Source organism: Oncorhynchus nerka, linkage group LG5 (assembly GCF_034236695.1).
Source record: "Oncorhynchus nerka isolate Pitt River linkage group LG5, Oner_Uvic_2.0, whole genome shotgun sequence".
Classification (NCBI taxonomy): domain Eukaryota; kingdom Metazoa; phylum Chordata; class Actinopteri; order Salmoniformes; family Salmonidae; genus Oncorhynchus; species Oncorhynchus nerka.
The window spans coordinates 61392165-61413774 of NC_088400.1; the positions used below are offsets into that span (position 1 = coordinate 61392165).

The 21610-nt window shown below is 44.2% G+C and overlaps 2 protein-coding genes across 4 annotated transcripts; both read right to left on the reverse strand.

Annotated features, from left to right (window-relative positions):
- Positions 1-6992: 6992 nt before the first annotated feature.
- LOC115129774 (complex I assembly factor TIMMDC1, mitochondrial) lies at positions 6993-15002 on the reverse strand. 3 transcript variants are annotated; one of them, XM_029660475.2, is made up of 8 exons: positions 14871-15002; positions 13915-14212; positions 13489-13654; positions 11545-11633; positions 11346-11413; positions 8802-8880; positions 7506-7616; positions 6993-7421 (listed from the first exon to the last, which is right to left on the reverse strand). In XM_029660475.2, the coding sequence occupies exons 1-8, from the start codon at positions 14971-14973 to the stop codon at positions 7271-7273; spliced, it is 1065 nt and encodes a 354-aa protein (XP_029516335.1). In that variant the 5' UTR covers positions 14974-15002; the 3' UTR covers positions 6993-7270. The 3 variants fall into 3 exon arrangements, with proteins under 3 accessions (XP_029516335.1, XP_029516338.1, XP_029516339.1); XM_029660478.2 differs by having other exon boundaries at positions 14831-14935; XM_029660479.2 differs by lacking the exon at positions 14871-15002 and adding an exon at positions 14526-14783.
- poglut1 (protein O-glucosyltransferase 1) lies at positions 14987-20472 on the reverse strand. The gene is made up of 10 exons (XM_029660474.2): positions 20349-20472; positions 19265-19361; positions 18977-19120; positions 18609-18744; positions 18308-18429; positions 18050-18209; positions 17862-17920; positions 17225-17392; positions 17024-17080; positions 14987-16876 (listed from the first exon to the last, which is right to left on the reverse strand). The coding sequence occupies exons 1-10, from the start codon at positions 20422-20424 to the stop codon at positions 16720-16722; spliced, it is 1176 nt and encodes a 391-aa protein (XP_029516334.1). The 5' UTR covers positions 20425-20472; the 3' UTR covers positions 14987-16719.
- Between the last annotated feature and the right edge of the window lie 1138 nt (positions 20473-21610).

Below are 21610 nucleotides of genomic sequence, written 5' to 3' on the forward strand. Positions count from 1 at the left end.
AAGAATAAGGGTACGGCTAAAAGCAATAAGAATTGGTCGTCTAGAACGTCTGGAACAGAGAGTAAAAGGAGGTTTCTGGGGGCGATAAAATAGCATCAAGGTATAATGTACAGACAAAGGTATGGTAGGATGTGAATACAGTGGAGGTAAACCTAGGTATTGAGTGATGAAGAGAGAGATATTGTCTCTAGAAACATCGTTGAAACCAGGAGATGTCATTGCATGTGTGGGTGGTGGAACTAATAAGTTGGATAAGGTATAGTGAGCAGGACTAGAGGCTCTACAGTGAAATAAGCCAATAAACACTAACCAGAACAGCAATGGACAAGACATATTGACATTAAGGAGAGGCATCCTTAGTCGAGTGATCAAAAGGGTCCAGGGAGTGGAGAGGTTGGTTTGGGGGTCACGGCGATTTAGACAGCTAGCCAGGACATCGGTAGCAAGCTAGCATAGGATGGAGGTCTGTTGTTAGCCACCTCTTGCGTTCCGTCAGTAGATTAGTGGAGTTCCGTGTTGTAGAGGGGATTAGTCCAAATCACACAACAACAACAACAAAAAAACAATAGATATAGTTATAGAGGCCCAAGAAGAAACATAATAAAAATAAATAAATTGTCCGATTGTCTATTCTGAGAGCAGCCGGTAAGACAGCTAACGGTTAGCAGGCCGCAGATGGGCGTTCAGGTAACGTCGCGACGGAGGAGCCAGCCGGATCTCCTTCGGGTAGATAACGTCGGCAGTCCAGTTGTGAAGGCCTGGTGGGGCTCCGCGTAGGCAGTAAAACGGGTCCGGATAGGTGACTGCAGCCCAGGAGTGATTGACGTAGCTCAGGAGTGATTGACGGAGCTGGCTAGCTCCGGAGTAATTGATGTTTGCTCCGGAATCGACGAAAGCAGATAGACACACGGATAGCAGCCAGCTAGCTGTGAGATCCGGGAGTGAATGTCCAGAGAGCAGTTGAAATCCAGGGACATGGAGAGAAAAATCGGTCCGGTATGTTCCGTTCCGAGCCGCGCTGCGCCGTACAAAACTGGCGATAGATTTTCGAGTTAAAGGATAGCTGATGACCACAAACCGTGGTTAGCTGAATACTAACGAGTTGCCAGTAAAGAAGCTAACTAGCTTCTGATTAACTTCTGGCTAGCTCCTGGCTAGCTTCTGGCTAGCTTCTTGGAGTTTCTGGCTAGCTTCTTGGAGGATTGCAGATTTGAGGTAAATAATACGTATTTATACATATCAATTGGTGAGGCAGGTTGCAGGAGAGTGTATTGAAGATGAGTTGATGGAAAATAAAAATAAAATGTATGTGAAAAAAGTTGTAAATATATATATATACACGACAAGACGAGGACAAAAGACGTCTGAACTGCTATGCCATCTCGGGCAAGCAATGGGGGTGGTAGGGGGTGGTCGGATGAAGAAAGGGCACTGCAGTTGGCTTTATGCCTCACGGATGAAGCTCTGGCCTGTTTGATATTGATTAGCCCCGAGGACAGGCATGATTATGGTGCTTTAGTGGGAGCACTGAGGAGGCGCTATGGACAGTGTGTACAGCCCGGGCTACTGCGCTCCGAACTGAGTAATAGACGCAGGCAGCCTGGAGAGCCTCTACGGGTGCTAGCTAATGACATTTAGAGCCTCTCTCGGCGGGCATATGCTCACATGCCCCCCTCCGTGCAGAGCGAGCTAGCACGGGACCAGTTCATACAGGCGCTCTCTCCTACGGAGCTGCGCATACAGACCCAGCTGGCTCATCCTGAGTCATTGCAGACAGCCTTGGAGATGGCTTTGGAGAGGGAGCTGGTGTGGGCTGGGGCTTCAGCTGGGGCTTTGGTGGGGGTGCAGGGAGACACACCCTCTGTGCGAGCTGGGGGGGCAGAGCAGCCCGGAGCCGGAAAAGCCTGCTTGGGTGGCCGAAATGACAAAACTCATTCGTGCTGTGTCGCTACAGGCGGAACGAAACACACGCCCTGGTCCCAGGGTCTGCTGGGGTTGTGGCCAGCCAGGCCATCTGCGCCGAGATTGCCCCATGTCCCCCAGAGCTCAGGGAAACGGCTCGGGGTCCGCATAGACCGGGTAGTGCGGACCCCTGGCTTTCTATCCCAACCACCATCATCTTCAGGAGGAGCCCACCGGCACAGACGGGGAAGCAAGGCTCCACTTCCCCCAGAAGCAGACGAGGGCAAGCGGATGGAGCCTGTTGTTGTGGTGGGCCGGACCTGTGTTGGGGACTTTTGTCATGTCCCTGTCACTGTGGAGGGGGTGCCCTGCTCCGCCCTGGTGGACACTGGGTCCACAGTAACCCTGGTGAGGCCAGATATTGTGCCAGGTTGGACTCAGTGTGAGCCTACAACTGTGCAGCTCCGCACAGTCACAGGTGAGCTGGCACCCATGAAAGGGAAGGGAATAATGACTCTGACAGTAGGGGGCAGGACTGTGCGTCATCCTGTGTGGGTGGCGGCTGTGCAGGACCCTTGTATCCTGGGGTTGGACTTTCTTAGGAGCACAGGCTGCCAGTTAGACCTAAATAGGGGCACACTGAGCTTCCAGGGAGGGACGGAAGTCACCATGGCCCCCCCTCATGTCACATTCACTCAACCCAACAAATCTTTTACTCCAACAGTTAAAGCAGCAGAGACTCATGGCTGCGGCCCCTCCCCCACAGCTGTGTGTGACTTTTCCCCAGTCCCCCTGTCACCTACGGCGGTGTGTTACATTCCCCCAGCTACCTCCATGACACAGCCCTCTGTGAGCCCGGGCCGCACCCCCCCAGCCCAGCTACCCCAGATGGGAGAGGAGAGGACACTGTCTGCAGTGAGGGAGATATGGGGGAGGAACTGTGTTGGTCTTGACCCCGAGCAGCAGGAACGGTTGTGGCAGTTGCTGTTTGAATTCAGAGACAGCTTTGCGTTGAGTGAGGAAGAGGTGGGTCAGACTCATCTGGTGCAGCATGAGATCGACACAGGTGATGCTCGACCAATCAAGATGCGTCCCCGCCGTATCCCGCTGGCACGCCAGGAGGCGGCAGACAAGGCTGTGTTGGAGATGCAGCGGGCAGACTTCATTGAGCCCTCAGACAGCCCCTGGGCGGCGCCAGTCGTCATGGTTCCGAAGAAGGGGCAAGCTGAGGTTCTGTGCGGACTACACCTCTAGGAGGTGGTTGTGTTGTACTGACCAGTACCCGGTGTTCGCGGGGTCCGACATGTCAATCAACCTGCTATCTGCCAATCACGGGAATGCCTGGAATGTTCTGATGCCGGGCATCCTGGTGGTTGGCGGAGTGGTGTGGAGGGGGGTTGGGCAGGGGGGTGGAGCATTGGAAGTTAAGACCAGGTTCAGCTTTTGTTCTCTCTCTTACGTCTGGGCTTCACAAGAGAAGGTCACGATTGGCTTGTGGGTTATCTGTCATCTTTTTGGCGTGTGCTACAGTAGCCTGTGTAAAGTTGGTTTAATAAACCGTCAATTCGCAAACTCAAGGCTCTGTCTGGACAATTGTTCATTTATGATCTAGTCAGGTCATTACAATATCCAACAAACACCGTTTTCTTCGGCATTATCACTTAAGTCAGCTGTGGTGGATAACAAAGTGAATGCATGTGTTCATTTATTAAAATCAGCTCAAATGAATGTTATGGATTGGCTGTATTTTGTCTGAACAGTGTCATGACAAGAGAACACATTTGTTCTGCCAGGCATCATAAACTCATTTGTTATGGATGTATCCAAATAAATCTTAACTAGAAAACATCTTTAAAAAATTCAGCTACTTTGCTGTTATTCTGACTACACCTTTTGACGTGACTGTGAACTAGCCGTAGTCGGCTAGCTAGCGAGCAAGGGATAATACCGTTGCCAGTCAGTATGGCAATGGAACATTTAGAACAAACGACTGGGTTGCGTCTATACATACAGAACAAAAAGAACGAACGACTGGGTCGCGTCTCTAGCAACCCTAGATTTGTGTTGGGACTATATCTTGTGGAAGGATGAAATAGTACGAATAAATTGGACGTTTTTAATGAAAATGTTTATCATTATTTGAATATGTTAGTATACAAGTGAGAATGTCCCCGAAGCCGGCATTATCACTTAAACATCTTTGATATTAAGCATCTCAATCACATCGCGAGAAGAAGTTCCCATAAATCGCTTGGCGACAGACTACTCGGAGAACCAAGGCTACATCCGTAACCCAACGTTGTTAGCGGACACATGGTGAGGTCAACACTGATGCAGTGAGGCAAGTAACTGACAGTGGTGGTGAGGTTGTCAACTGCACCAAATTGGTCGGTTTTCATTTGCATTTCTCACGTAAACTCTTGAGGTTGCTTTTCAAAAGACACCTACCTTTCTAATGTTATTTCGGGTGCAGTGGGCCTGTACGGAAATCCCATTAGCTTTGACAGCTTTACATACACACACACTGTAGGCGAAGAGATGTTATACTATCTATGCAATGTACAGCAGCAAAATATTTTGCAGCAGTAAAATACAGTTGAAGTCAGAAGTTTACATACACCATAGCCAAATACATTTAAACTCAGTTTCTCACAATTTCTGATATTTCACAAGCTTCCCACAATAAGTTGGGTGAATTTTGTCCCATTCCTCCTGACAGAGCTGGTGTAACTGAGTCAGGTTTGTAGGGCTCCTTTCTCCACATGCTTTTTCAGTTCCGCCCACAAATTTTCTATAGGATTGAAGTCAGGGCTTTGTGATGGCCACTCTAATATCTTGACGTTGTTGTTCTGAAGCCATTTTGCCACAACTTTTGAAGTATGCTTGGTGTCATTGTCCATTTGGAAGACCCATTTGCGACCAAGCTTTAACTTCTTAACTGATGTCTTGAGATGTTGCTTCAAACTATCCACAATTTTCCTACCTCATGATGCCACCTATTTTGTGAAGTGCACCAGTCCCTCCTGCAGCAAAGCACCCCCACGCTTCACGGTTGGGATGGTGTTCTTTGGCTTGCAAGCCTCCCCCTTTTTCCTCCAAACATAACGATGGTCATTATGGTCTATTTTTGTTTCATCAGACCAGAGGACATTTCTCCAAAAAGTAAGTAGGTCTCGTTTTACTGTGGATATAGATACTTTTGTACCTGTTTCCCCCAGCATCTTTACAAGGTCCTTTGCTGTTGTTCTGGGATTGATTTGCACTTTTCGCACCAAAGTACATTAATCTCTAGGAAACAGAACACGTCTCCTTCCTGAGCGGTATGACGGCTGCGTGGTCCCATGGTGTTTAAACTTGAGTACTATTGTTTGTACAGATGAACATGGTACCTTCAGGCGTTTGGAAATTTCTCCCAAGGATGAACCAGACTTGTGGAGGTCTACAATTGTTTTTCTGCGGTCTTGGCTGATTTATTTTCATTTTACCCTATCAGAAGCTTCTAAAGCCATGACATAATTTTCTGGAATTTTCAAAGCTGTTTAAAGGCACAGTCAACTTAGTGTATGTAAACTTTTGACCCACTGGAATTGTGATACAGTGAATTGTAAGTGAAATAATCTCTCTGTAAACAATTGTTGGAAAAATGACTTGTGTCATGCACAAAGTAGATGTCCTAACCGACTTGCCAAAACTATAGTATGTTGACAAGAAATTTGTGGAGTGGTTGAAAAAACAGTTTTAATGACTCCAACCTAAGTGTATGTAAACTTCCGACTTCAACTGTATGTTTTAAAAGCCTGTCATTGTTTTGTCTAAAACATGCCGCCCAGTGCCCTGAAAATAAATTCCATACATTCCTAATGCCATTCTAATCAAATTATTTACATTTTAACTGTAGGCTATCCTTCAGCTGGGAGGTGAAGAGGAATGCATTTCTTTAGTAATAGCTCCCTGGAACAAAAGGAGACACTATTGCATTACATTTGAACAAAAACGAATTTGCATAATAACACTTACGTCACTTGTTGATCTGAGCAGACTCCCTCTGATAGGACATGAAATGTAATTCATTCAGATGATTACTGAATTGAATTACACAATCATAACTTAATGACACACTAAACCACATGGCTGTAACCGATCATCACTGACCAAACCTTTAAAGTAGAATTAGAATGTTAGCTGTGTTGTTAACTAACGACTTGTCTCTCTTTCCAATCTCCTGGCTATTTGTTGTCAATCTGAGTCGCGTTCCGAGCCCCAGCTGTTAGTGTGCCACATCTTGTTTACAGCAGGGGCAGAGGCTGTTTGACCTAGTTGCTGCTGACAAGCCCAGGGGCCAACATTACAGGCCTACAAACAGACATGGAAACACACCGATTGTAATTCAATTTTCATGTTTCTAGACACACGCCCCACTGTCATTAAGAAATAACAAAGCAGGTCAATTCCATGGTAACAGAATGCTGAGACTCCGATTCTTCAATTCTAAATGTTTATATATTTTTTACAAAAACGCATTTACTTGAACAGTGCAGATGCAAAGTTTGGTAACAGAAGGATGGCACAAACAGCACAAACCGTTTGCATTTGCACTGTTCTTCAAATAAATGTTTTTGTAAAATGTTCAATGGAAATTGTTAAAAGTCGTCCTTGTGCATAAGAGTTTTATGGTTTAACTTTACAATCATTGGTTTTTGTTTGGCATACATTTTAAAGTGAAAAATCGAAGTCTCAGCATCATTACCATGGAATTGCCTAGCAGTCGGTTGCTTGATCAATTATCTGAACATAATGGCAATGTGACTGTGTCTTAACCTACACACTGGGCAGCAGGCAGCCTAGCGGTTCAGAGCGTTGGGACAGTAACCGAAAGGTCACTAGTTTGAATCCCGAGTTGACTAAGTGAAAAATCTGATGTGCGCTTGAGCAAGACACCCTAATTGCTCCTGTAAGTTGCTCTGGGTAAGAGCGTCTGCTAAATGACTAAAATGTAGTGCTTTTCCTCAGAGTTCTTCAAACCCACTGGCTCTCAGCCTCATGTACTTTGCACACGTCATGACTAATTCAGTGAATTTCAGACTTGAAGATACTGTGTCATTATTGCCATTTATATTAAATATGTTGGAAATCATTTAAAAGTTCCAGACAAAGTAATCACATTTACAGTATAAATCATAATTCAGCATCAATACATATTTTGTTGAGCAAATAAGTAGGTCCTCTTTTGTATTGAACAGAACATAGAATAGAGTAGTCGACATCAAAAGAAAACAGTATGTCCTCAGAGGTGAGGAAAGTCTCACCCACCATTGTCTGTCTGTGAGGATTGCTATGATTGGTATCAGTTAGAGTATTTCAGCTGCTGTCAATGGCTGTCAGAGTCCTGGGCCACGCCCTCGTTCCGTGGTAAACTGAGCAGCTCCTGGATCTTCTGTATGTCCTGGTCTACATCCTGGATCCGCCCACTGCTGCTCAAATCACCAATCAGGTCATCTGTCAACTGCAAACGGGCACTCCTTGAGGGTGTAGGAAAAAGTGAGTGAATACTAGGAGTAAAAATCAAAAGTGTGTGTGTGTGTTTTGATGCCCATGGAATGTACCATTCTGCCAGTTTTAGTTCATACAGCTCTCTGCGCTCCCTCCTCCTCCTCTCCCGGACCGTTTCTCCCGCCAATCCCTGCATGGCGATGATCAGAGCTCCTGCCGGCACCCTGACAAGAGATGACATGAGCCGAGCTGACATCACCTTCATTCCAACATGTCAATGTTCTGCGTCACATTAAATTATGTCACTGTGGCCGTCACGTACTCTCAATAACCCTCAGACTGTTATACAATACAGAGAGTTTGGCCAACTTCAGAGCTGGACGCCATGTTGCTGCCTCTCTGAGCATTTAATTGTTTCACTCCTGAGTATCAATCAGGGTTTCATCTATCCAGGTTCCCGTTATCGACTACAGCTCTCATTCCAACCCCCCTAAACATAGGTTAGCATGAAGAGCTGTGGTGGCTGTCACTCACTTAGTAACTCGGCCCGCCCCTATCACCTCGTCCATGTGTCAGGACTATGAGGGAGGTAGGGGCAGACATTTGGAGCGTGATGTGTTATCTGATTAGCTGCCTGCTTTCATTTCTCCCTCCCCACTCCCCTGCACCTGGCTGAGGCTGTGGGTGCACCCGGGGCTGTTTGCACACATCAAACACACGGTCCAGGTGGCTGGGCACTGAGGCAGACATGGACAGCGCTCTGCTTCGCTCTGGAGACACAGCAACATGGCTTGAATGTTGGATCACATACACCCAGTCCATTACTACTCTAAAAACCTTCACTGACACATTAGATATACATACAAATCAAAGACTATGTGACAGACATGGAAGGGGGAAGACAGACAGGAGAGGAAAAGGAGGGAGAAGACAGGTGAAGAGGAGAGGACAGAAGGGACTAGTGCAGCAGCGATAGAGGGAGCTGGATAGAGATGAAAAGATGGCGTAACAATGGGGTGGTAAAAATAGATGGGCAGCTGCTGCCTTGGCCTCTGTCCCTGCTCTACTGCCCAAAACACAGCCCTCTGCAACGCACATGAGTCCCTCTGGCATCCAACGCATGGCTAGGGGGAGGGAGGGGGGCTGGAGGGTTGGGAGAGGAGGAAAGGGTGCAGCTGGGAAGCAGAGGGGTTGCAGGGAGGGGGCGCAGCTGGCAGCCAGAGACATACTTCTGACATCCTTCAGGCTTCATAGTTCATATTGTACCATACTGCAGGGCAAGCCCAGACTATCTGGCTCCCTCAAACTACTCCTCATACCTCTTCCCCACTGTCAACACTATTAGTCCAGGTAACCACTTTGTTCAAAACTAGCCCGTTATTTTGCCACTTAAAACCCTCATATCTCACCCCATGGTTGCTCCTATGGCCGTGCCTGCCACCAGTCCCCCGAGACCCAGGTTCAGCCTGAATAGGCCTCCTGTCACAGCTGCTCAAACCCACACAGGCAGGAATGTCATACACACACATTTACAATAATCACACTTACTGTGCCCTCAGAAAGTATTCATACCCCTTGACTTATTCAACATTTTGTTGTGTTACAGCCTGAATTCCAAATAAAATAAAATCTCTCACCCATCTACACACAATGCCCCATAATGACAAAGTGAAAATATGTTTTTAGAAATTAGCAAATGTATTAAATTAAATACTGAAATGACTAATTTACATAAGTATTTACACCCTTGAGCCAATACTTTGTAGAAACACCATTAGTGGCGATTACAGCTATGAGTCGCGTTGGGTATGTCTGTATCAGCTTTGTACATCTGAATTTGGGAATTTTCTCCCATTCTTCCTTGCAGATGTTTTCAAGCTAAGTGAGATGGGGAGCGGCGGTGTATTTCCACAGATTTTCAATGGGATTCAAGTCTGGGCCACTCAAGGACTTTCAGTCTTGTTCTGAAGCTATTCCAGCGTTGCTTTGGCTGTATGCTTGGGGTCATTGTCCTGTTGGAACGTAAATCTTTGCCCCAGTCTAAGGTTGTTTGCATTGAAGCAGGATTTGCAGGTAGGTCTCCATTCATTGTTCCCTCTAGCCTTACCAGTCTCCCAAGTCCCTAGATGGGTGATGAGCTGTGCCTGGTTTTCTCCAGATATAACGTTTTGCATTCAGGTCAAATAGTTAATTTCCTGTCTCATCAGACCACATAATATTTTGCCTTATGCTCAGTCTTTCACATGGCCTTCTGCCAACTCCAAGCATGCTTTCATCTGACTTCTTCTCACGAGTGCCTTCCGTCTGGCCACTCTCCCATAAAACCCAGATTTCCCAATGGAGACCACTGTGCTCTTGGACATTTTCAACACTCTAGAAATGGTTTTATACCCTTCCCCAGATATAGGCCTGATCACAATTCTCTCTCGGAGATCTACAGACAGTTCCTTGGACTTCATGGTATAGATTCTGCTCTGACAAGCACCGTCAACTGTGGGACCTTATATAGACAGGTGTGTTTCTAAATCATGTCCAAACAATTGAATTGGCCACAGGTGGACTCCAATCAAGTTGTAATAACATCTCAAGGATGATCAAAGGAAATAGGATGCACCTGAGCTCAATTTGAAGTGTCATAGCAACGGGGTGTGAATATGTATGTAAATGAGATGTTTTTCATTTTCAACAAATTAGCTGAAATTTCTAAAATGGGGGACAAAAAAAATATATTCAATCAATTTTAATTCCGTAGAGCTCAGAGACAGGATTGTGATTTGTAAAGGCACACGCCTGTCTATATAAGGTCCCACAGTTGACCGTGCAAAAACCCAGCCATGAGGTCAAAAAAAAATGTCCGTAGAGCCCCAAGACAGGATTGTGTCGAGGCACAGTTCTGGGAAAGGGTACCAAAACATTTCTTCAGCATTGAAGGTCCCCAAGAACACAGTGGCCTCCATCATTCTTAAATGGAAGAAGTTTGGAACCACCAAGACTCTTCCTAGAGCTGGCCGCCTGGCCAAACTGAGCAATCGGGGGAGAAGCGCCTTGGTCAGGGAGGTGATCAAGAACCCAATGGTCACTTTGACAGAGCTCCATAGTTCCTCTGTGGAGATGGGAGAACCTTCCAGAAGGACAACCATCTCTGCAGCATTCAGGCCTTTATGGTAGAGTGGCCAGATGGAAGCCACTCCTCGGTTAAAGGCACATGACAGCCCATTTGGAGTTTGTGAGCATCATGCTGTGGGGATGTTTTTCAGCGGCAGGGACTGGGAGACAAGTCAGGATCGAGGCAAAGATGAATGGAGCAAAGTACAGAGAGATCCTTGATGAAAACCTGCTCCAGAACGCTCAGGACCTCGGACTGGGGCAAAGGTTCAACTGCCAACAGGACAACAAGGTTCAACTTCCAACAGGACAACAACCCTAAACACACAGCCAAGACAACGCAGGAGTGGCTTTGGGACAAGTCTCTGAATGTCCGAGTGGCCTGGACTTGAACCCGATCAAACATCTCTGGAGAGACCTGAAAATAGCTGTGCAGTGACGCTCCCCATCCAACCTGACAGAGCTTGAGAGGATCTGCAGAGAGAAATGGGAGAAACTCCCCAAATACAGGTGTGCCAAGTTTGTAGCATCATACCCAAGAAGGCTCAAGGCTGTAATTGCTGCCAAAAGTGCTTCAACAAAGTACTGAGTAAAGGGTCTGAATACTTATGTAAATGTGAAATTTCTGTTTTCGCTTTGTCATTATGGGTTATTGTGTGGAGAAAAAAAAAAGTAATACTCTTTAGAATAAGGCTGTAACTTAAAATGTGGAAAAAGTCAAGGGGTCTGAATACTTTCCTTAGGCACTGTATATGTCTTACAAATGATTACTGTGAAGTAGTTGAATAAGTGTGGGTGTGTATAATACATTGAGGTATCCTCTCCATTTGGGTGTTGAAGTAACTCACCTCCTGCTGCTGCGTAGTGGCTGAGGGTATACTTATCTCTGTACACAGACAGGCCTGTGCTCACAGTGCTGACAGAACACACACACACACAGAGAGAGCGAGATAATCAACTAATGTCACTCAACACAGGAGAACAAACTAATATAGTGGCCACAGAGGAAAGAGTCCCATACTGAATAGTCATGTAGACATTGTTTACTTGAATAATGTGACAAAGGCTGCCACTCTCCAGCTCCACCTCCAGCCATACCTCACAAAGCCCCGGATGGCTGCGTTATGGGCAGAACGCTGGGGAAGAACAACGACAACACAAAGCCTCCATCAACACAAGACAAACATTTATTTATTTATTGACAGACAGACAATGTGCTTTTGCTGCACTTGGGAAAATGTATACAAAAGCACTGACATCATATTGCATGTACAGTGGGGAGAACAAGTATTTACATTTACATTTAAGTCATTTAGCAGACGCTCTTATCCAGAGCGACTTACAAATTGGTGCGTTCACCTTATGACATCATGTATTTGATACACTGCCGATTTTGCAGGTTTTCCTACTTACAAAGCATATAGAGGTCTGTAATTTTTATTATAGGTACACTTCAACTGTGAGAGACGGAATCTAAAACAAAAATCCAGAAAATCACATTGTATGATTTTTAAGTAATTAATTAGCATTTTATTGCATGACATAAGTATTTGATCACCTACCAACCAGTAAGAATTCCAGCTCTCACAGACCTGTTAGTTTTTCTTTAAGAAGCCCTCCTGTTCTCCACTCATTACCTGTATTAACTGCACCTGTTTGAACTCATTACCTGTATAAAAGACACCTGTCCACATACTCAATCAAACAGACTCCAACCTCTCCACAATGGCCAAGACCAGAGAGATGTGTAAGGACATAAGGAATAAAATTGTAGACCTGCACAAGGCTGGGATGGGCTACAGGACAATAGGCAAGCAGCTTGATGAGAAGGCAACAACTGTTGGCACAATTATTAGAAAATGGAAGAAGTTCAAGATGACGGTCAATCACCCTCGGTCTGGGGCTCCATGCAAGATCTCACCTCGTGGGGCCTCAATGATCATGAGGAAGGTGAGGGATCAGCCCAGAACTACACGGCAGGACAAGGTCAATGACCTGAAAGAGAGCTGAGACCACAGTCTTAAAGAAAACCATTAGTAACACACTACGCCGTCATGGATTAAAATTCTGCAGTGCACGCAAGGTCCCCCTGCTCAAGCCAGCGCATGTCCAGGCTCGACTGAAGTTTGCCAATGACCATCTAGATGATCCAGAGGAGGAATGGGAGAAGATCATGTGGTCTGATGAGACAAAAATAGAGCTTTTTGGTCTAAACTCCACTCGCCGTGTTAGGAGGAAGAAGAAGGATGAGTACAACCCCAAGAACATCATCCCAACCGTGAAGCATGGAGGTGGAAACATCATTCTCTGCAAAGGGGACAGGACGACTGCACCGTATTGAGGGGAGGATGAATGGGGCCATGTATCGCAAGAGCTTGGCCAACAACCTCCTTCCCTCAGTAAGGGCATTGAAGATGGGTCGTGGCTGGGTCTTCCAGTATGACAACAACCCGAAACACACAGCCAGGGCAACTAAGGAGTGGCTCCGTAAGAAGCATCTCAAGGTCCTGGAGTGGCCTAGCCTGTCTCCAGACCTGAACCCAATAGAAAATCTTTAGAAGGAGCTGAAAGTCCGTATTGCCCAGCGACAGCACCGAAACCTGAAGGATCTGGAGAAGGTCTGTATGGAAGAGTGGGCCAAAATCCCTGCTGCAGTGTGTGCAAACCTGGTCAAGAACTACAGGAAACGTGTGATCTCTGTAATTGCAAACAAAGGTTTCTGTACCAAATATTAAGTTTTGCTTTTCTGATGTATCAAATACTTATGTCATGCAATAATATGCAAATGAATTACTTAATCATACAATGTGATTTTCTGGATATTTGTTTTAGATTCCGTCTCTCACAGTTGAAGTGTACCTATGATAAAAAATTACAGACCTCTACATGCTTTGTAAGTAGGAAAACCTGCAAAATCAGCAGTGTATCAAATACTTGTTCTCCCCACTGTATGTAATGGCCTGCTGTTAATTCACAACCGCAGACACTCACCACAGCTTCCACCCGGCTGTGGTATATCTCAGCCTGGTGGAGCTGGATGTACCTCTCCCTGGCATGCCGGGCGGCGGGCAGCCCTCCGTAGATCATGCCGGCCAAGGCGGCAGCTAAGGTACTCTTCACCACGCTGGAGAGCTCCTCAGGATACTTCTGCATTTCACTGGGAGCACAGGGAAGGGGTGTATAAACAAGCTTTAAAATCAAACAGAGCAGCCAATGTATGAAGCCCTGTAAGGCAAGTGATGGCAATGCTACACTAGAAGTCTGGAACCTTCTAAACTAACTGGAACCTTCTAAACTAAGTGCAGGCTAGAAAACTCATCTGCTGCACAGGTAGGCAATGGAGAGCGCTCCCTGATGGTGATGGGTTTACTCAGCTAAGCCACAGACAATAGAAGAGGTGTCATGGTCATAACTTACTCCCTGTCGAAGAGATCCTTAATGCGGTCCCATCCAGTGTCTGGGAACTCTGGCTTGCCCACGAGGCTGGGCAGGGGGGAGGGGATCTGTACCGGGGCAGGCGCCACACTGTCAGCTGCATGGACCCTGGGGAGGAGGCGGCCCAGGGAGGGCATGGCTAGCTGGAGGAGATCCCCCAGTGGTCTGGTGCAGAGGGTGCCCTGGGGGGCAGAGGCTGCCTGCTGACATGGGGCTGGGGACGCACCAGGCCGTTCAGGAGGATGCATCATGAACGCTTCACCAGCAATGGGAGCTGGATCTGAGAACACATGGCCAGGAGCTAGGATGTTACACTTATGTTACAGCTAATCCTTCTGCTAAATAAATGCCCCTTGGGCAGAGGAATCGAGAGAAAATGGACAAAACACAAACAGTGCAACAGCTGTTTTAATACCGCATCTGACATTACATAGTCATTAGTGTGTACAATAGAATACCTACTGTACATTAACTTTAACATTGCTAGAACATTGATAAATACGGTCTACACCGGCTGGAAATTATCAGGCTAGCTACAATCAGCTGTTATGACATATAGGTCAACAACACCCAAGGTAAAGATGACCACTTACGTAGCTATCGTATGAACGACAATAGATATGTTACGTTTGCATTCAAGTGGAGCAGGTGAGGTGACACGGTTACCAAAGACGGTACATGTCTTTACCATAACTTCACGTACTCAAAGCATCTTGTTCCATGCGAAGACGCAAAGAGCTAAGGGGATTCATCATGCTAGCTAACGTTAGCTGTGAATGAGAACTTATTCAGCAGTTCCGTGCTTTGTGAAGCACAGCCTATTATTTGTCTAACGTAGCTAAGCATAGTTATATCGCAGACTACGTTTGAACGGTTAAGTTGTTTACTGAGTATTTACCAATTTATTCTGAAATGTCCTTGTAGTTTGTCTTTCCTACCTGCTTCTGATTTCCACCGGTACACCCCTGAACTGCTAGCTAGTAAATTAAACCAATTTGGTTGGAGAGCACCCCCTTCAGGTGGAGGACCAAACATACACATTCATTGGAGACCATTGTGAATTTACTTGAGATTTGAATGGTTTATTACGGAGTTAAAAATGATACATTCGATATAAAAATGTAAAATGTAAGGAAACAAAACATTGACAAAAGGCTGTTATTGCATCATATCATAGTCATTGTGTTTCAAGCCAAAAAATAGCATCAATTACTAATAATTAAAGCCCAACAGATAAACCAAAACTATTCCACCAATTCTGCAGGTGAATCAACCTGCCCATGATAGTACAATCTCTGTGCATACGATACTCTGACTAAGCATGAAGATCACATCATATGTTTTGAACACAAGCTGAACATAGTTTGGCATTGCACCTCGTACTCTTTGGTCAAGACAATACACAGTGCAAAGTACCATACATACATGTATGCCACAGCTGTAGAATCAGAGAACTAACACATTCATTCTACAATGGGAATACTTGAAAATATTCAAAATTTCAGTACCATTGTGGCTCATACTCATCTTTTCCAAGGCAGGTCCAAGTAAAGTAGTGTAGTGACAGTGGGTTTGACATGTCATTCTACATTAATGAATCACGTTCTATTGGCACTTGGTGTTGAGTGTAGTTATTTAATGCTTAATATGTAGTGTTTCAAGCTACATCGTAGCTCTACAGTATATGGCAATGGTAGTGTATTGTTCTTCTTAAACAGAGGCAACACTCTGAGGTGAGGAGTGTTTTGGTTGTGTTTGTAGTTGAATGGACCACTGGAAATAAAATGGAAGATGTAAGTATCAACTCCTGAGCAGCATACAGGGCTTCGGTCACACACTAGAGGGCAGTAAGGGAAAGCAGATGGAAAATGGACTTTTAGGTGTAATTTCCCAGAATCAACCAATTTCATTGATTTTTCACATAATTTCAGCATGAGGTGAGAGAACTGATTTCGCCTAATAGCAAACGCTATCAAGCTCTTTATAAATCCTCTACCCTAAGTTCCTTTCGAGGCATAAAGTCGCTGATATTGAGCATGGAAAGACTAAATACCAGGCCTGGGTTCAAATACATGTGTATTTGATCATTTGTTACGTAAATACAGAGAAAATACAGTATTTTCCAAAAATGTGGCCCGAATCAACTACTTTTATTGGAATTATTTGAAAGTACTGTATTTTCAGAGAGGTTGGGTTAAATGCATTAAACACATTTCAGTTGAATGCATTCAGTTGTACAACTGACTATATATCCCCTTTCCCTTTCAAATACTAATTTCAACATCAAAAAATTTAATGCCTGGGCTAAATGCATGAGATTGTATTTGAGTATTTCCAAATACATTCCAATACTTGTCTTTTCAAATAAAAAATATCTAAATAATTACTTCCAATACATTTGAAAGTAATTATAATACCCTAAACAGTATTTGAACCCAGGTCTGCTAAATACAAACTGTAAACTGTGTGAGAACCAATATATACAGTATCCTACTCTTTCTGTGTGCTAATCCCAATGGTCATTTCAATCCCAAATAGCTGCTTTCTTCTTATAGCATTTTTCATCTCCTAAATCTTCTATAACACACTACTTTAAAAGGGTACTCCATTACATCTAACCCTATGAAGAATCTATGGGGAGACCACAGCATAAATGTGAAGACCAGCAATTCCTAATTCTAAGACCAGCATTAGGGACATTAATTAGCAGTGTGATCTTCCGCTATCTATTGACTGGAGCGGCCTTCATATAGTCCATACAGTGACAACCCCCCCCCCATGGCTCGGTCACAGTTCTGTCCTCCCATGCTTGTGGATGACCTCATTGTAGTTAGTCTTCCTCTGGAGTTTGTACTTGAGCAGCCCACTGAACTCAGTGAGGAGTCTCTCCCAGTAACACGACACATCCTCCATCCTCAGGTGGTCCAGGATGAACCGCTGACCCCTGGAGGCAGAGGTTGGTCAACTAACATAAGTCAACAATATCAATAGTCTGATTATTTAGCATGATACTGTACAAGCTGTGAGAAATCAGACAGGTAATGTAACCAGTCTAAAGCCATTTTTTCTAGTTCACAACCCAGCTTGTTACCTAACGGCAATCTCTTGAGCGATGTCATCGTTTTCTTTCACAAACTGTAGCAGTTCCCTGGAAAGACAGAAAAGGGGGACATCACTATAGATATAACAGAGAACATTCAGACATTAGACAAACCACATATTCCACTTTACTACCCATGGAGCAGGTTAACAGTTGAACAGTTATGATACACAGCCAAGCCAGACAGGTCACCTGAGGTCAGAGAGGTCCTGTTTGACAGGGATGTAGTGTACCCAGGGCAGCAGCTGGGGATAGAAGAACTCCAGCCACTCCTCCCCTACATGGAAGACCAGAGAGCCACACAGGAACAGGTGCTTGAGGCGGAAGCTGGCCGCCACGCCCCGGAAGTTGAACAGGTACCTGAGGGGTTAGAGGTCAGATGATGAGGTAGGAATTGTGGTGGAAATCACACTGTGTGTACAGGGTAAGGAAAAAGTTACCCTATCCTTGGTAGTCTGCAAAAGGTGTGGCCACAATGGTGAGTTTATGATTTGGAGCCCTGCAAACGTAACTGATGCTGACAATGCACACCTGTAGTGTTTTATTCCATAGCTGAAGGTTTAAGAATAAATAACCAGGGTTAATTAACAGACCTTTGAAACAGGTAATGGAAGTTTCCCTCTCAACTCATGAAAACAAGGTCCATGTTCTCTCAGTCAATCTAAAAATCTCTGAAGCTACAAACATTTTTTTTTTTTAAAATTAGTCTAATTTTATCCAGGCTGACCTGGAAAGTGTCAGAGTGAAGCCACATCTATGCACTTGATGTAAAACATTGTAAACACAAAACCAAGCGCAATGCAATTCCACCATAATATCTTGTTCTTACTTGTATTGACAGTGCTCCACCAGGGGAATCTCCTGAGCTGGTGGTCTCCCTAGTGTGTCCTAATAAAAAAAAAAAAAAGAAGAGGCTATTGAACAGTTGTTGATATTGCAGTTGAAAAACATAGCACTGCTCTCAAGGCATTCAAGCCACTGTCACACGGACATTTGCATTGGTAGTTCCAGACGGACCTTCTCAGACTTCCAGGCCTGGTTCTTTGTGTACTCAGCATCCACCAGGTCTGGAGCCTCTCTGGACAGAAGGACAAGGGGGTCTCTCTCAGGACTCGTCCTGGATCCTCTGAAGAATCCTCTGGACTCTTTCCTCTTCCAGGGCCACTGTGCTGCCGATCTAACACAAATAGAGTGATTGTGAATAACATGGAAAATGATCATGTAGTATAAATAAAATACAAATGTTTCCTTTCACCACAAGGAGGTCAAACCTACTTTTTAAGGTCATCCCTCATGAGGTCCCATCGTCCTAGTCCAGTGGGATATATGGGCCATACTGCCGGGCCCCCCTCCCAAAACGTCCAGGCAGGATACATGATGTCCTGGTAGTCAGCAGTCTAAATGCACACAACACTTTCATTTTACACACACAAATGCCATCACATTGGACAACTATCTTTCACTACTTCCAACAAATATATATACATTTACAAAAGTAAAAACATGTCTAAAATAACATAAACAAGCAACACTTTTGTGTGTGTGTGATGAGGACATGCATGGTTGCAGAGCTGACCTTACTGAAAGACAGGACAGGCAGGATAGGCTGCACCCAGCCTGGCACCTGAGGGTAGTCCCGCACGTTCACCACCATCTCCACGTCTGGCAACTTGTCAATCACCTGCAGGATGAAGTGCTCCACCCCACTACACCTAAACCAATCAGAGAGACAGACAGCTGAGACATGATGACTATCATATTAACTAGCTCGCTACTGATATAGGCCTAAAGATAACAAATGTTACTAAATGATCGACCACTAATTAATGGACCACATTTATCATACAAAACCAGGGTCTGATTTCTAAGCTTGATGAGAAACACTTGCACACACACAAACTCAGATGTATTTCACAGACTAATTGTAATGTTTTGTTTCCTCACCTGGCTGGGAACATACAGTTCTGTTCCCGATACAGTTTACCATTAATGATTTGGTAATGGGTGCCCACACCACGACGAAGCGTGTCCGCCATGAGCTCCTCAGACACTCCCTCTCTGAAGGGTCGTAGGTCATCATTCAAGACACTGGATGGATTGAGGACAATCGAGAGAGAATGAAGGATCTGCTCTAAAAAGGCAACCAACGGCTTTTTGTTAAAAAGCTGAAGCCCTTTTGTATAGCAATACCGTTCTCATAGGGAGCAACATCGGTTCTCCTGCATGTATTACCTGAGATGGCAACTGCAGTTGTATGGGCTGCAAGGCTTGTAAAGTTGTGTGGCTTTGGTGATCTTTTCAAGGTATATCTGCCACCTGCCACCATTACCTAATAAAACAGAGCTTGTTAGGCAAAGAGCATGCACTTCCTGGACTACTGAAATACAGATCAGTATGCATGATTGCTTACACACTGAAAGCCCGTGGCAAAGGATACTTACACTGCATTGGGTTGTACATATGGGATAAGAAAGCTGCACACTAGTATTTAGAAGAGACTGAGGTCAGGAAAGGAAACCTGGTCTCAGAGCATTTACTATTTTTCTGTACATATTTCTGAGACACTCCATTTCGTATGATATGTTACGAATGTTACGAATTGCAATTCATATGATATGTTACGTATTCCAATTAGTTGTTGCTAACATGACCTAGGTAGCTAACATTAGCTAGGTGGATAACTTCAGCTAGAGGTTAGAGTTACGGTTAAGAGTTAGTGTCAGCTAACATTTTAAGTAGTTACAAAGTAGCTAAAAAAGTAGTTGCAAAGTTGCTAATTAATTAGCTAAAATTGACCATGAATAGATTCGAACACGCAAATACCACACTCCTTTCCTTTTTACTTTAAGTGACCTTCTGTCTTATGTAACCATACCAAACGTAACATACTGTATTTTACTAATTTAGTATGTCAGATTTACATTTACTATGTTAAATCTAATCTATGAGACCAGGCTTGGAAAGGTTAAATGTCAGATAATACAAACCCTAACGTTACAACTCTGACAGACCTGTTGCATTACATTAACTAACCTTAACTAAAGTAACAACTTGAGCCACACAGTTAAATAAAATTCCTTCTTTAAAGGGGTGCCTTGGGAAAACTCTGTATCCAATATTGTATTAAGATTTCTGCCCAAAACGTATATTTCGCATGCAACCAGTTGGTTCTACTTGCAAGCTAACTTAGTTTGTTAGCTAACGTTAACTGGGCTAGCTAGCTAAAATGAATGGGAACTCCTGAGAATAATTCGGTCATGCAATTTGTCCAGCACAGACCTGCAAAAATGTACATATTCCATATCTTTATTGTTACCTGATCCGGCCACGCTGAAATCAACTCCACAAAACTGTAAAGTTAGAAGAGGGATCAAGAGCCACGGCAGCTTCATTTTCTTCGCTTAGACAGTTAGCGATGACTGATGCTTGGTCAGCCTCTAGTTTGGTCTGAAAACCCTTACCGTAATTACAGGTATTGACGTATCTTTACCGTAATATTGGGACCGTTTGCGCATTTTGTGTGTGTTCTGTCAGCCTGGTCTGATAGACGAGATGTAACATAGTAAACGTAAATCCGAGACCCCCAAATTAGTATGATATGTTATGTTTGGTATAGTTACATAAAACAGGTTACTTAAAGCTACAATATGTCATTTCTTTGGAGACCTGACCAAATCTTTAGTTTAGTTTTTGCATCTTTTACTTTCGGTTTTGTACACCAGTTTCAAACAGCTGTAAATACAATATTTTTGGTTATGGAACATATATTTCACAGCGATGTAGATGGTACAATGATTCTCTACACAATGACTTTGTTACATAAACTGAAATTAGGCAAACAATTATAATTTTAGCAACCAAGTAATGGCAGAGCGATTTCTGCATAGTGCATCTTTAAAGAAGCACTATGCAGAAATCGCTCCTCCATTTACTGGTTGTTAAATTCTAATAGTTTGCCTAATCTCATCACGGATAACTTTAGCATTTTAGCTAATTAGCAACTTTGCAAATACTTACTACTTTTTAGCTACTTTGCAACAACTTATCATGTTAGCTAACCCTAACTATAACCCTTTAACCTAACTCCTAACCCTAACCTTACTCCTAACCTTAACTCCTAACCTTAATGCCTAACCCTAACCCCTAACCTAGCTAACGTTAGCCACATAGCTAACATTAGCATTAGCCACCTAGCTTACAACAAATTGGGATTCGTAACATGTCATACGTTTTGCACATTCGTAACATATTGTATGAATTGCAATTTGGAACATATCATATGAAATGGATGATGGACATCCACAAATGAATACATACCATAAGAAATTTAACATATCATACTACATGGCGGAAAAACAGATTTCTTTTTACTATGTTACATGCAACCAGTTGGTTCTACTTGCAAGCTAACTTAGTCCAGGTTGGTTCTGTACATTGCTTCTTTTTGTTTCAATGGAAAGAGGCCTCAATCTGCTGCTCATTAGATTTGAATTTGATCAAACACAAAACGCATTAAATCACAGTTATGTACACACCCTCGTTCAATGCTGTTAGTCCCCCTGACAAATATAGGACACA